The sequence below is a fragment of the Macaca fascicularis genome, chromosome 4 (genome assembly GCF_037993035.2).
Source record: "Macaca fascicularis isolate 582-1 chromosome 4, T2T-MFA8v1.1".
In the NCBI taxonomy this organism is placed as follows: domain Eukaryota; kingdom Metazoa; phylum Chordata; class Mammalia; order Primates; family Cercopithecidae; genus Macaca; species Macaca fascicularis.
Window position 1 is genome coordinate 31,438,942 of NC_088378.1, and position 12,702 is coordinate 31,451,643.

Here is a 12,702-nt window from a genome sequence, read left to right on the forward strand (position 1 = left end):
TGTAAGTCATTTCTTTAAAAAAGCTCTTAAATTACCTTCCCTTACTAAATCACTTGAGGCAAGTTAAGTAAACTGATGAGTTGCTCTCTGCCCCTCATACTCTCTTAATATTTGAATACACAGGTTAAAGCAGGTACTTTTGAATAAACTTAAAGAGCTGGCTTTAAAGGTACATCATGTTGGCAACCTCAGAAAGAAGTGATGCCATTTCCCAGCCTTCAATAATCACTTATGCATCATGCTTGTTAACACAAGCAGCTCAACTAAAAGCATTCAGAAGAGACTACAGAAAATAAACACATAAAGCACACTTTCTCAGAGTCAGTAATTTCCACAGTTCCACATCTGGAGTATGCATGATATTATAACTCTTCAAACAGTCAAGATATTGCACCACTCATGAATACCTCACGGTGGTTTGCATTTTCTTTTTTTTTAATTTTTTTTTTGAGACGGAGTCTCGCACCGTCGCCCAGGCTGGAGTGCAGTGGCACGATCTCGGCTCACTGCAAGCTCCGCCTCCCAGGTTCATGCCATTCTCCTGTCTCAGTCTCCCAAGTAGCTGAGACTACAGGAGCCGCTACACCTGCCTAACTTTTCATATTTTTAGTAGAGATGGGGTTTCACTGTGTTAGCCAGGATGGTCTCGATCTCCTGACCTCATGATCTGCTCTCCTTGGCCTCCCAAAGTGCTGGGATTACAAGCGTGAGCCACCACGCCCGGCCTGCAATTTTCTTAAGTGAGTTGGTGTTCTAAACTTTTCTGAAAAGTTCTAGTTTTTAAATTAGTGTAATGCTCTACACTGTTAACTGTTTATTTAATGCTTATTTTCCTAAAAAACAAAAGTTGCTTAAAATCATTTTTAAAATATATCTAAAACTTTACTGATAATTTAAATAAAAATCATCAAAACAAAGGCAAGTTTTTATTATCTGAGTTTAATATATGCTAAATAGGAATTTGGATTCAAAAACATTGAAAAACACCAAATATGCAAGTCAATAAAATTTTATGAACATTTTTGTAAAGGCTGAATAACTGCTAACAACCACTGATTATGTATTATCTTAAACTAAATGTTTGCAATTTTATCTTCAGATGTTGTGTTTTGTTAGTACCTTATTTTGAAAAATAGTTACAGAAAAATACGTACAACTCTGAACTAAACAAGTTTTATAATGGTAACAGTGAAATTGAATAATCAGGAAATGTCAATAGACTTAAGTTTATTAATCATAAATATGTGGGATATAAAAAGATCAGATGGGGCTCTTTAGGACAACATGGCCTGGCTTAACAGCGAGCAGTGCAAGGTAGAAGTTTCTGAGGTTTCTCTTTACATCTAAAAGGTGTTATATTTGCTGCTCTTATTTTTTGATCAAGTGGTTTATAACAGTACTCTACTCAAAAGGTTCCCCAGAAATATTTAAAATACTACCCATAACTTCACTAGGACAGACACAGGCTAGAACTGCCAGTGAGTACAGAAAATACACATTTAAGCAGGGAAGACATGGATGAAAATGTATTTAAGTTACATGGAAAGGACCTTTAGAGATTCTGTGATTTGCACACACTTTCAAAATGGCAAACATGAAAAACAGCCACTACCACTTTCCCTTCTCTCAACTGATCAACACAAAAGTACAGTTCAGAAGCATTTAAGATATTCCCACATTTATTACTGTAACTACAAAGGTGTTCTGCCATCTCCAGGCCATGAAACATTCTATTTTGTATGAGTTTTTATCTGAAATTCTACAAGTAGACTGCTGAGAACGTCAGGACCTACCCATGAAATGTGTTTCATCGAAATGTGAATGATATTACTTTACCTATCGAAAACCAGATCAAAATTAAAACCGCAGAAAGTTTTCTATCTTTCATTAGACCTAATTGGTTTACAACTAGGGTTTAAGCAGTTATGTCTTCATGCATACTATGTTTTAACTGTACCATGTCCCAGTAGTTCAATAAATGGTCGACTTTTCTTTCTGGTACATTCTCCACTACCTTCTCTTCAATCTCTACATTCACTTATAGTGTCTGACACAAAGCATGACTCTGCTAGATGAACTGGACTGTAGTTCTATCAGAATGCAGTTACAAACACTGCATGAATACTTGGAATTAAGGCTGAGCTACCAAATTGACAGTCCGAACGTCGTTGGCAGCTAATTAAATAAGTATATCCCATTCTACCACACAAACTAAAGTTGAAGATTAGAGAATGCAGGCCAAAACACATTCCAGGCTCAGGACTGAATTTTCCTTTGTTTTATGAGTTTAGTTACTTATGCTTAAAAATAGCCAACTGAATTCCTTTTTTTCTTAGATCTAGGCCAAATTAACAAGAAGACACTTCTTCCTATGGCCAAGAATGTGCATACAAGAGAATTTTCTAGAATAAGGCTTGCTCTGTTGAGTTGAGTTTAGTGTGATGTTTAAATAGCACCGCTTCAAAGGTCCAAACAAAAGACAACGCCTTGTCTTAATAATTGAGGGTCTTCTCTCTTGGTGAATGAAGAAGCCTCGTTGTTCCTCTTTCAGAAACAGCTTAATACAACAAAAATAATGCAAGCAACAGGATCAAAGGGGATGATGCTGGGGATTCTCTTTCTGAGGTTTTGGGCACCATCTTTGTTAACTTATAGTCCCAAGTTTATGTTCTATGCTTTAAGGTGCATCCTGGATACTGGGTGCCCGCTGAACAGCTTTAAGTTACAGGGAAAAGACGGCAAGGAAAAAGGTCACTTCGTGCCTGCTGGCAATTTTCTGACCCCACCTTCCACCAACTGGTCCCCAGCATGTCCCCTAAGATAGAGGCAGGTCTGAATGCCCTGACCCTGGATGCATTTCTCATTATACACCGCAGTGTGATGGATCTGTGTGTGTACACACAGGCACAACTGGGAGGCTGGTCTATGCAGTGAGTGGGGCAGAGTGGAAAAGAGCCTCCCTGGAATTCAACTGTTCAGTAAAGTTGATTCACTAACTTCAGAGGAGCTGTTGGAATGATCCCATAGCCCCCAGAATCTGTGAGCAGTAAAGTCAGTCCTGCTTCAGCCGACTTTCCTCTCCCCAATATTTCACAGGAGTTTCACATATGGAGGATCTGGATGAGGTTCAAGAGTCTCATGAAATTCTATAAAATCACTGCCTGTATTAGTCTACTTTCACACTGCTATAAAGAGCTTCCCTGAGACTGGGTAATTAATAAAGGAAAGAGGTTTGACTCACAGTTCTGTATAGTTAGGGAGGCCTCAGGAAACTTGCAATCATGGTGGAAGGGGAAGCAGGCACTTTCTCCACAAGGCGGCAGTGGACAGGAGTGAAGGAAGAACTTCTAAACATTTATAAAACCATCAAATCTTGTGAGGACTCACTTGCTATCATGAGAACAGCATGGGGGAAACCACCCCCATGGTCCAATCACTTGCCTCCCTCTACATGTGGAGATTACAGGTCCCTCCCTCAACCCATGCGGATTACAATTCAAGATGAGATTTGAGTGGGACACAGAGTCAAACCTTATCACTGTTTTAGGAATTCACAGGTAAGATTAATACCACTGTTGCCAGAAGGGCAACATAAGGAACATGACCACAGTTCCTAAAATGAGATCTACAGTTGAGGCTGGTGTTTTGGTTAGCCCAGACAGCTCTCCTTCCCTATTCAGGTCACAAGTTATCACTGAGGTGTTTGCACCACCCTTGCGTATTTATGGTGTCAGTCCACCTAAGAATGCCTAGGGATTTTGTTGTAATAATGTGTTAGATCACTGTCGGATCATCTTGAGCCTGAATTCAGTGTGCACACGTGCCTATGTCTCTCAGTGGCTGTGTGACGCTGTGCCCACACACTATTCACCTTGGTTCTCTTTTCTGTTGGGTACTATTCCTATTTACCTTTGATTCTGTGTTTTTGAGAACTTGTATTAATGCAAGCCAAGTTTTCTGGCACCATAACCAGTGCAGAAATATAACTGCTTTATCACTGGAGGTGATATCCCTTCTGGCAAAGGCTGTACAACTAAGTGGAAATGCTCTGGAGAGAATTCAGACATCCACTGAGCAGCTGAAATTTTAAAGTCGACTCAAACCTAGACAACTAATGATCCTATATCTTAGTATCACATAGTTTACTGTAAGCTTTGTTGGGGCTATATCAAACGTGCATTTTAGACAATTCAAATATCTAAAAGTAGTGGTTCTGGGGTGTTTAAAAAAATACAGATGCCTAGGTCCGTACATTTTATTTCAATTAGTATGGAGTAGGTCCCCAATTAAAAACTTCCCAGAAATTCTGATGTGCAGCTAGCATTGACAACTACGATCTAGTTATTTCATTTTTGATTCATCACATGATAAAACTAAAATCTAAAGCCAGTTTCTTAAAGTCACACAGGGTAGTGAATATGCATGATGCTTCTGAAGTGAGTGAGTGCATGCCATATCACATTTATCTGCAAAGATAATATCAGCAATTTGGACAAGACAATTCTTTGTGATGTGGGATTTCAGGGACCTTGAAGTTCTGATCCCTTCCGTCTAAATGCCAGCAAGCTTCCCAGTCATTGTAATAACCTGCAACACTCCACACACTTCCAAATGCTCTGTAGGTGGCTGAGAGCCTTTTAACAGGTGTAACTGGCTCCAAAGACAATAAATATTTCAGCTAAATTTCAGCCCTCAAACATTTACTTTCAGTTCCTGAAATGGTGGCCTGGAAACTTACCACGGATCTAACAGACAAACTTTAGGTTTTAAAGTGTTTGTTATCCCTGAGATGAAAAATTTTAAAAAGTAAACACCTGAGTTATATATAATTGATTAAACATGGCATTTACTCATTTCATTCATTTTTGTAATGAAGTTTTACCTAGCTCTCTGAATCTCTAAAATGAAAAGCCAGAAGTGCATACTGACAGATTCCAACCATTGGTTAACAACTCCTCACTCTAAGTCTCTCCTCCCCCTATCAAAAAACAAACAGAACCAAAAACCAAAACCAAACAAACCCTGTAGACAGTAAGAGCAGTTATTCTAAACTAAAGTTTTAGACTATTGTGAAGGTTTTTTGTTTGTTTGTTTAATTAATATTCAAATGGATGTGTGGGAGGATGTGATGATAAATAAATCAGAGTCCCTTGAAAGTTAAATTCCTGGAGATTCCAAGGCCCATTACCAATAGCAACTTTTAGAACAAAGTTTTCCACATATTCTTTTTGCAGACGTGCAAGATACTTCACTTTCCACAGATTTTCATATCCATCAACCAGCCTGTGAGTATTTACAAATATGTGACTTCAACAAGTGTGGAGACTGCTGACTCTTGGGTGGCACTGGATAAACTATCAATGAGATGGACAGAATAGGTCTTTTAGGTAGACAGAGTCTATCCAGGCCACTTTCGGTATGAGGAGAAAGGGGGATGCTCAGGTTTACTGAAGTTAGTTTATATCTCGAGAACACCTCCCGCCAGAACTACGCTACCAGTCTTGGATTGTGGTCGAATGATTTCGAGAAAATGACCATATTTTAATGAAATTCTAGAGAATGACTGTATTTTTTCCCTATTCAAAACAATTCATATATCATATTTATAGAGCATTTCCTGCTCTGGAGGCATTCTATTATGGAGGATAGGACGCCAAGTAATAAGTTCAATTAGCAATACATGAATTCAAGTATAACAAGTAAAAGCAGGAATGGCAGGTTTGGTGGGAATCTGGTCAAACAGAGTAGGATGGGGATAATTGTTTCCTAAATGAACTAAGACCTAATCCAATCTCATGCTTCCAAGCATATCTCTGTAGACAAAACACATTGGCATTACAACACATTACTTAGTTTCCATGAGGGTCATATTTATTTCCCATATTTTTTTTCAGATATTTATTGGATGTCAAAATTATCTTGCTAGTTTGATGTAACCTGGCAAAGGTACTTTACAAATGTATGTACTTTTTGGAAACGTGACCAAATTGTGAATGTTCGTCCAGCTTTTGAATAATAATAGTGAGCTACTGAGAAATAATTATGAGACATGTAGTCCATTTTTATATTCAATATGCCAATTATTTATCAAGAGGAGACAAACAGGATGAAAAAGCAGCAAAATTAAAACAATTCATACAGAAAAATGTCACACTTACTTTCTTACCTGAAATATTTTAGTGCTTGGGCTTCTTATTGAATTTGGTCGTGGTAAGATGAGTTGTGTCTTTTTAAAGAAATAAGCAGTCTTCAGTGTTTTTATAGCATTGGTTACTACAGAAATTATACTTCTTTTACTTCTTGTCTTGAAGGGTGAACAAAATAAACAAACTGAAAATACTACAATGAATGGTAGATGGTGAAAAATTTACAGTACAAAAAACAGTGTAAAAAGGAAGACAAGTTTAAATATTGTTGTGTAAGAAAGTGATGAAAATAATACAAGAATGAGAATAAGTAAAATGATAGGCTGGAACATCTGGGAAGGTAAATGCAAAGACAAAGAGAAGAGTTAATTAATAATAATCTTTAAAACTTAAATTCATATCAACTAATTTAAGCATTCATTCAACTTAAGATACAAAAGAACCCCCACCCTCCCTTAAGCCTATATCTATAAAATCTGAAAGCCTAATTTTATACACAGCACTTTCTCTCACTCTAATTTCTATTATTTTCCCTGAGGGTATAATTGAATACATATCAAAATTCAACAAGTTTTATCATAAAACAGTATTTTTCATAGCAAAGCAGAGCAACATGCAAGATAAATAAGCGATAGGGTTGCAATTTTTCTAGCTGTACCAACAGGCAGTTAATCTAAAATCATGCTTCTGTACATAAACTGGCTTTTAAATGTCTTGCGTGTCTTAAAAGCCATGCATGCTGTTGTACTTCCGTGGGTTCTCCAATGGATACAGGACACCAGGCTTGCCAGAGGAAACAGCATTGCCTGTTTTGTTTCATAAATTATCTTTCATGTGGTTAACTCTGATAAAATGCATTGGTCTTTAAATGGCCACCATACCTGGCCAAAGCAGCTCAGTCCAATTCATCCGGTGTGCCTCTACAAATCAGGATGGAGGAAAAATGCTGGTTTTCCCTGTTCTGGAATAGTTATTACTATTTCTCTGAATTAGTGTTGCCTTCAAGCTACCGTATAGACTCCTTCCCCAGTACTGAGATTCTCCACTATACAACTGAGAGTGATTTTTCTCTGGAAATAATGATCATGTTATTTAAACTTATGGTAAAAAAAAAAAAAGTGGCTTTCATTTGTTCCTTTCAGGGGGCTGCAGACACAAAATCATGTCCCTTTACCACTGGTTTCTACATTTACCAACAGTTATCCATCAGTTCTATTTAATTAAATTAATTTTTTTTTTTAAATTGAGACAGAGTCTCCCTCTGTCACCAAGGCTAGAGTGCAGTGGTGCAATCTTGGCTCACTGCAACCTTCCTCTCCCGGGTTCAAGCGATTCTCCTGCTTCAGCCTTCCGAGTAGCTGGGATTACAGGAGTGCGCCACCACACCAGGCTAATTTTTGTATTTTTAGTATACACGGGGTTTCACCATGTTGGCCAGGCTGGTCTCCAACTCCTGACCTCCCGCCCTCCTCAGCCTCTGGGATTACAGGCATGAGCCACAGTGACCGGCCATCAATTCTGTTTTAGCTTTTTTCTTTCTTTTGAGACAAGGTTTCACTCTTGCCCAGGCTGGAGTGCACTAGTGCAATCACCACTCACTGCAGTCTCCACCTGCCTGGGCTCAGGAGATCCTCCCACTTCAGCCTCCGGAGTAGCTTGGATTACAGGTGCATGCCACCACAACCGGCTAATTTTTTGTGTTTTGGAGAGACGAATCTCGCCTTGCTGACCAGGCTGGACTCAAACTCCTGAGCTCAAGCGATCCGCCCTCCTCGGTCTACCAGTCTAGTCATTTTTAAAAAAATCCTAAACTCAATATGGATCTTGACTCGAAAACCACAAATCAGCAGCTAAATATTCCTATTCAGGACCATCTTGCAGTTCATCTGCTAGCAGAGTAACAGAAAAATATTGACCTTCTAAAATAATACTGTGCCTCAAAATCTCAAAATCCTTTACTCTTTCCACAAAAATTGAGGGTGATGAATGGTGTTAACTTTTCCTTTTAAACAAAACACAGGAAGAAATGGTGACTACATGATGGAGTCACAAAAACCTCATCCCTGCAGGACAGTGTGGAAGAACGGGTGGGCCGGCTGGGGGTTTCAGGCCCCACTGCGGCCCTGAGCGGGTGCTTCCCTCAAGCGGGGCGCGGCAGTCCGGGCGCCGAGACGCCCCCCTGGGACGCGGCTCCGCGGGCCAGCCTGGCCACCGCCGTGGCTCGCAATAGGCAGAACTGTACCTGACTCACGGAAATGGGCTCCTCGGCGCCGCGGTCGTCCGCAGACTTGGGCACCTCGAGGCGGTCGATGAAGGTCTGCAGCTCCTTGCGGAAGGCCTTCATCTGCGCGTTGATACGGTAGAGCAGCTCGTGCTCGCGGATGCGGCTGCCGTCGTCCTCCTCGTCCATGAGTCCGAACAGGTCCCCGTTGGCCACGTAGATGCGCGCCTCGGTGATGATGGTGCTCGTGTCGGCGATGAGCCGGTCGATGGTCTTGCCCAGGCGCTCGGCCTCCGACCGGATGTCCTTCATCTGCTGCCGATCGGAGAAGCTCTTGGGCCAAGGCCCGGGCGCCGGGTAGAAGGAGCGCGTGGGCGTGAGGCAGCGGATGTTGCGCACCTCCTCCGAGTCGCTCTCGCCGCCGATGGGCCCTTCGCGCTTGCGGTGCGGCGGCCGCGAGTCGTCGTCGCTCTCCTTCTTGCCTGCGTCGCTCTCAGCGTCGCTGTCGCGGGGGCTGCCGCGGATGCCCAGGTGCGAGGCCAGGTCGTAGCGCTGCATGTTGGACATAAGCACGCGATTCTCGTACTGCAGCTGCATGACCTTGCCGCTGAGCTCGTTGATCTGCAGGCGCGCTGCCTTCAGCTCCTCCTGCAGGGCCTCGGTCTTGGCGTTGTCGTGGTGCCGCGCGCTGTCGTGACCGCCGGACTTGTACTTGTACTTGTTGAGCTCCGCAGTGATGCGCTTGTTCTGCTCCTCCAGGTCGGCCACGTTCCTCCGCAGCAGCTCCGTCTCGTCTTCCACCAGCTGCAGGTGCTGCCGCAGCTCTGACAGGGATTCGCTCTGCTCCCTCATGAGCGGGTTGGCCGAGCCGTTGAAATCATCACCCCTAAGGTCGTCCAGTTCCGCCTTCAGGCCTCTGTTCTCCACCTCCAGTTCGACGATTTTCCTGCCCAGGATGTTGGCTTCTTCCTCCACCAGCCTTAGCCGTAGCTTGAGCTCGGCCTCCCTGGTGCTGGGAGGGCCTCCAGCTTCTCCTTTGGGCAAAGGACTGTCCAGATCCCCATAAAAGGATCTGTACTTCTGAAGCTCGTGTTCAAATCTGTCCTTTTCTTTATCAATCTTGGCCATTTTCTTTCTCATCAAAGCGGCTTCTTCCTTAACGAACTGCAGCTGGCACTTCAGATCTTCATTGTCCTCCTCATTTGGGGGAAAAGAGGGACAAGGATAGGACATCATTTTTATGTAAATCAAGGAAACAACCAAAAGAGGACACCTGGAAAAATAATTTCTTTTTCTTGCAATACAGATTTAATGACAGACAAACAGAAGCAGACACTGACTATTTTCTTCAGATCACTTAAATTCTTTGGCAAATTAAAGATTAGAACAATGTTACATCCTGGAAGCAAAAAGGAAAAGGAATATGAAAAGAGACAAACTGTGGTCATCACTATTCAGAGATTATTATATGTTGTAACTGCATACAACTGTTTGGTGATCATTGCAGCAGTGTTTCTTTTGTTTTGTTTCATTATTGCAGTAATAAATATAAAATCTGTTCAAGGAGCATGTGGTTCCTTTGCATTCGCTGCCACTTTTTTGTCACTTACACTGAGCCAAGTGCTGAAAAGTGTTTTACAAATATGAACCTAATTTAATATTCAGAGTAAATTTAGGAGTAGGTATTAAAGTTCCTGGTTTAAAGATGTTCAGTAACTCTTTGAAGGTTACACAGCTAATGAATAGCAAAGGACAAAGGTGAAATTTGAATCCAGTTCTGTCTGAAACTAATGCTCAGGCTCTTGATTGCTGTGTCACTTAGAAAATAATCTGTCCCCTGTTTTTATTCAAAGGAGAATTGTTTTAGAGGCCTGTAAGTCAGGAAAGTTTGACACTGGAATGGTCCATCCAAGGAGAAATTGTTAGTTTTTCCATCTAGATCACATTTTAAATAGGATGTACTCCCATCAGTCTGAAATGGATAAAGCTGGTGCAGCCTGGCGAAAGGATAGTGGAACTATAGAAGTTCTTCTCACACATTCTTATGACAGCCTCAGAGCCCAGTCATTAACTAAACTGAAAAGTACAAAAGGACTAGTGGAAATCTTTCTCTGAGGGATATTACCGAAGCATGTTATTATATCTATGGACATTTCTCCCAAGGACAATTTCTCAACATTATCTTTTAAGTATGTATTTTGAGCCAATCATGTAACTTCTGTGAACTTTGGTTTCTTCATTTAAAAAAATGAAAATAAAAATTCTTTCCTTACCTAGTACTTAGTCATCTGTGTTTGAGATGCATTCTGGTAAAAAAGGAGCAACCACTGGTGAGAAGGTGAGGAGAATAATGAGCTTCTGCCAGAGACACTCAGTAAATACCACACAGAGCCTTTCAGATGGAAGAGATGGAGAACAGGGGACAGATCTCTTGTCTTCCTATCTACTAATGGGAATATGAAGGGTTTGAGAGCTGCTGAGTGTGCAGAACCTGAACATTACATTCCATATAGTATTGAATCCTTATATCAGCCCTTCAAGATAGGTGATGCGATCTCCCCTTTACCGATGGGAGACATTTATTAATATTGCAGTGCACAAGTTAATAAGTGACAGAGCACAGTCTATATTCTGGCTGAGTCCCAAACTCATATTCCTTCCACTGCACATGCTGCCTCTAGAAAAGAAGCATAAAAGAAAAAAAAATAGAGCAATGTGGTAAAAGCAAAGATATAAGATGTGTTGTCTTGTACACTTTCCTCTAGAAGAGGCTTAGAAGAAAGAAGAGAAGGACTACCAGAAGAGATGAGAGAGCCTTAGTAGCATCCAGAGAGGAGGAGAAGAGGGTATGTCATGGAAAGCTTTGATGGAAGAACTCATTTCACAAGGGAAGAGAGAAGCTGCCTACAATATATTATACTATGTGCTGGGACCCTCCCACTAATTCAGTGAGGATGAGACCAAGGATATGTTACAATGTTTTGGATCACATCAGCAGAGGAATCAAAGATGACCCTGAATTTTTAAGTTGAGGGGTCTCATTGGATTGTATGGCCAATAGCAAGGATAGGGAATGAACAAAGAGGAGCATTCCATTTAAATAACTTTTAAAATAGGATGTACTCTCATCAGTCTGAAATGGATAATGTTGGTTCTGCCTGCTGAAAGGATAGTGGAATGAAACTTACAGAAGTTCTTCTCATACATTCTCATGACATTCTCAGGACAACCTCAAAGCCCAGTCATTAACCAAATTGAAAAATACAAAGGAGAAATGGAAATGGTTTTGTGTGAAGAATATGGGTTTAAGGTTTTAAGAATGCTGTCTGTGAGGTGTTCTGGTGGAGGGACACGAGGTGGAAACATCCATCAACAGTCATGTAGAATGTCAGGCTCATGATTAGATTACTAAGATTACATCTTGGCACTTATAGCTCAGGTCTAGAAGTGAGGACGTGTGGATGAGATACGTAGAGGTGATGGTTGAACCTATCATAATGGTCACAGACACAACCAATGAGGAGAAGAAAAGAAAGGGAGACAGATGGCTGGAGGCGGTGGCTCATGTCTCTAATCCCAGCACTTTGGGAGGCTGAGGTGGGTGGATCACGAGGTCAGGAGCTCGAGACCAGCCTGGCCAATATGGTGAAACCCTGTCTTTCTTAAAAATACAAAAATTAGCTGGGATAGTGGCATGCACCTGTAGTCCCAGCTGCTCGGGAGACTGAGGCAGGAGAATTGCTTAAACCCGGGAGGTGGAGGTTGCAGTAAGCTGAGATTGCACCACTGCACTCCAGCCTGGGTGATGGAATGATAGAGCAAGACTCCATCTAAAAAAAAAAAAAAAAAAAAAAAGGAAGGGAGACAGGTCAAAGGTTTGGGAGGGGAAATCTAAGGTCATGTAGGCCAATAATTAGAACAATGTTTGAACAGAAACATGACCAACAATGTCAAATATGCTTTTATATAGGCTAGGTTTTATTTGACATGCAAGAGTAGATGAGACTGGGAAGCCAGCTAGGGTTGCATGTGTGGTGGAAGTCCTTGATTGCAAGGCAAGGCCTTTATTTGCTAGTATAGTTGGCACATACTGCAAATTGAGTCTAACCAAAACCGCAGTGGTTGTGATACAAGGCAGAAACTGAAGCAGAATAACACTTCACTGGGTTATATTAAGCAAATAAAAAAGAGAATATCTGATGAGTGTGTATGTAAGCTCTCCTGCCCAAAGGAATGAAAACAACAATTATTTTAACACTTGGACAAAGACTGCATGTAATAGAGGCATTATGAGGGAAGGAACTGCATCAAGGGCTAATGGGCATGGTAATTATT

The 12,702-nt window shown here is 41.3% G+C and overlaps 2 protein-coding genes across 3 annotated transcripts in view; both read right to left on the reverse strand.

Moving 5' to 3' along the window:
- Positions 1-6,481, reverse strand: part of KIAA0408 (KIAA0408 ortholog) — a 32,574-nt gene extending 26,093 nt beyond the window's left edge. The window contains exon 1 of the mRNA XM_074037014.1: positions 6,167-6,481. The gene's annotated coding sequence lies outside the window, so the exon portion shown is untranslated. The remainder of the gene's footprint in view (positions 1-6,166) is intronic.
- The window catches only part of MTCL3 (MTCL family member 3), a 67,820-nt gene that overhangs the window by 12,784 nt on the left and 42,334 nt on the right, over positions 1-12,702 (reverse strand). For both annotated transcript variants that reach the window (XM_045391559.3, XM_045391560.3), the window contains exons 6-7: positions 8,389-9,564; positions 6,167-6,478 (exon numbers count right to left, since the gene is read on the reverse strand). In XM_045391559.3, coding sequence (XP_045247494.2) covers positions 6,368-6,478; positions 8,389-9,564 — 1,287 coding nt within the window. In that variant the 3' untranslated portion in view covers positions 6,167-6,367. The remainder of the gene's footprint in view (positions 1-6,166; positions 6,479-8,388; positions 9,565-12,702) is intronic.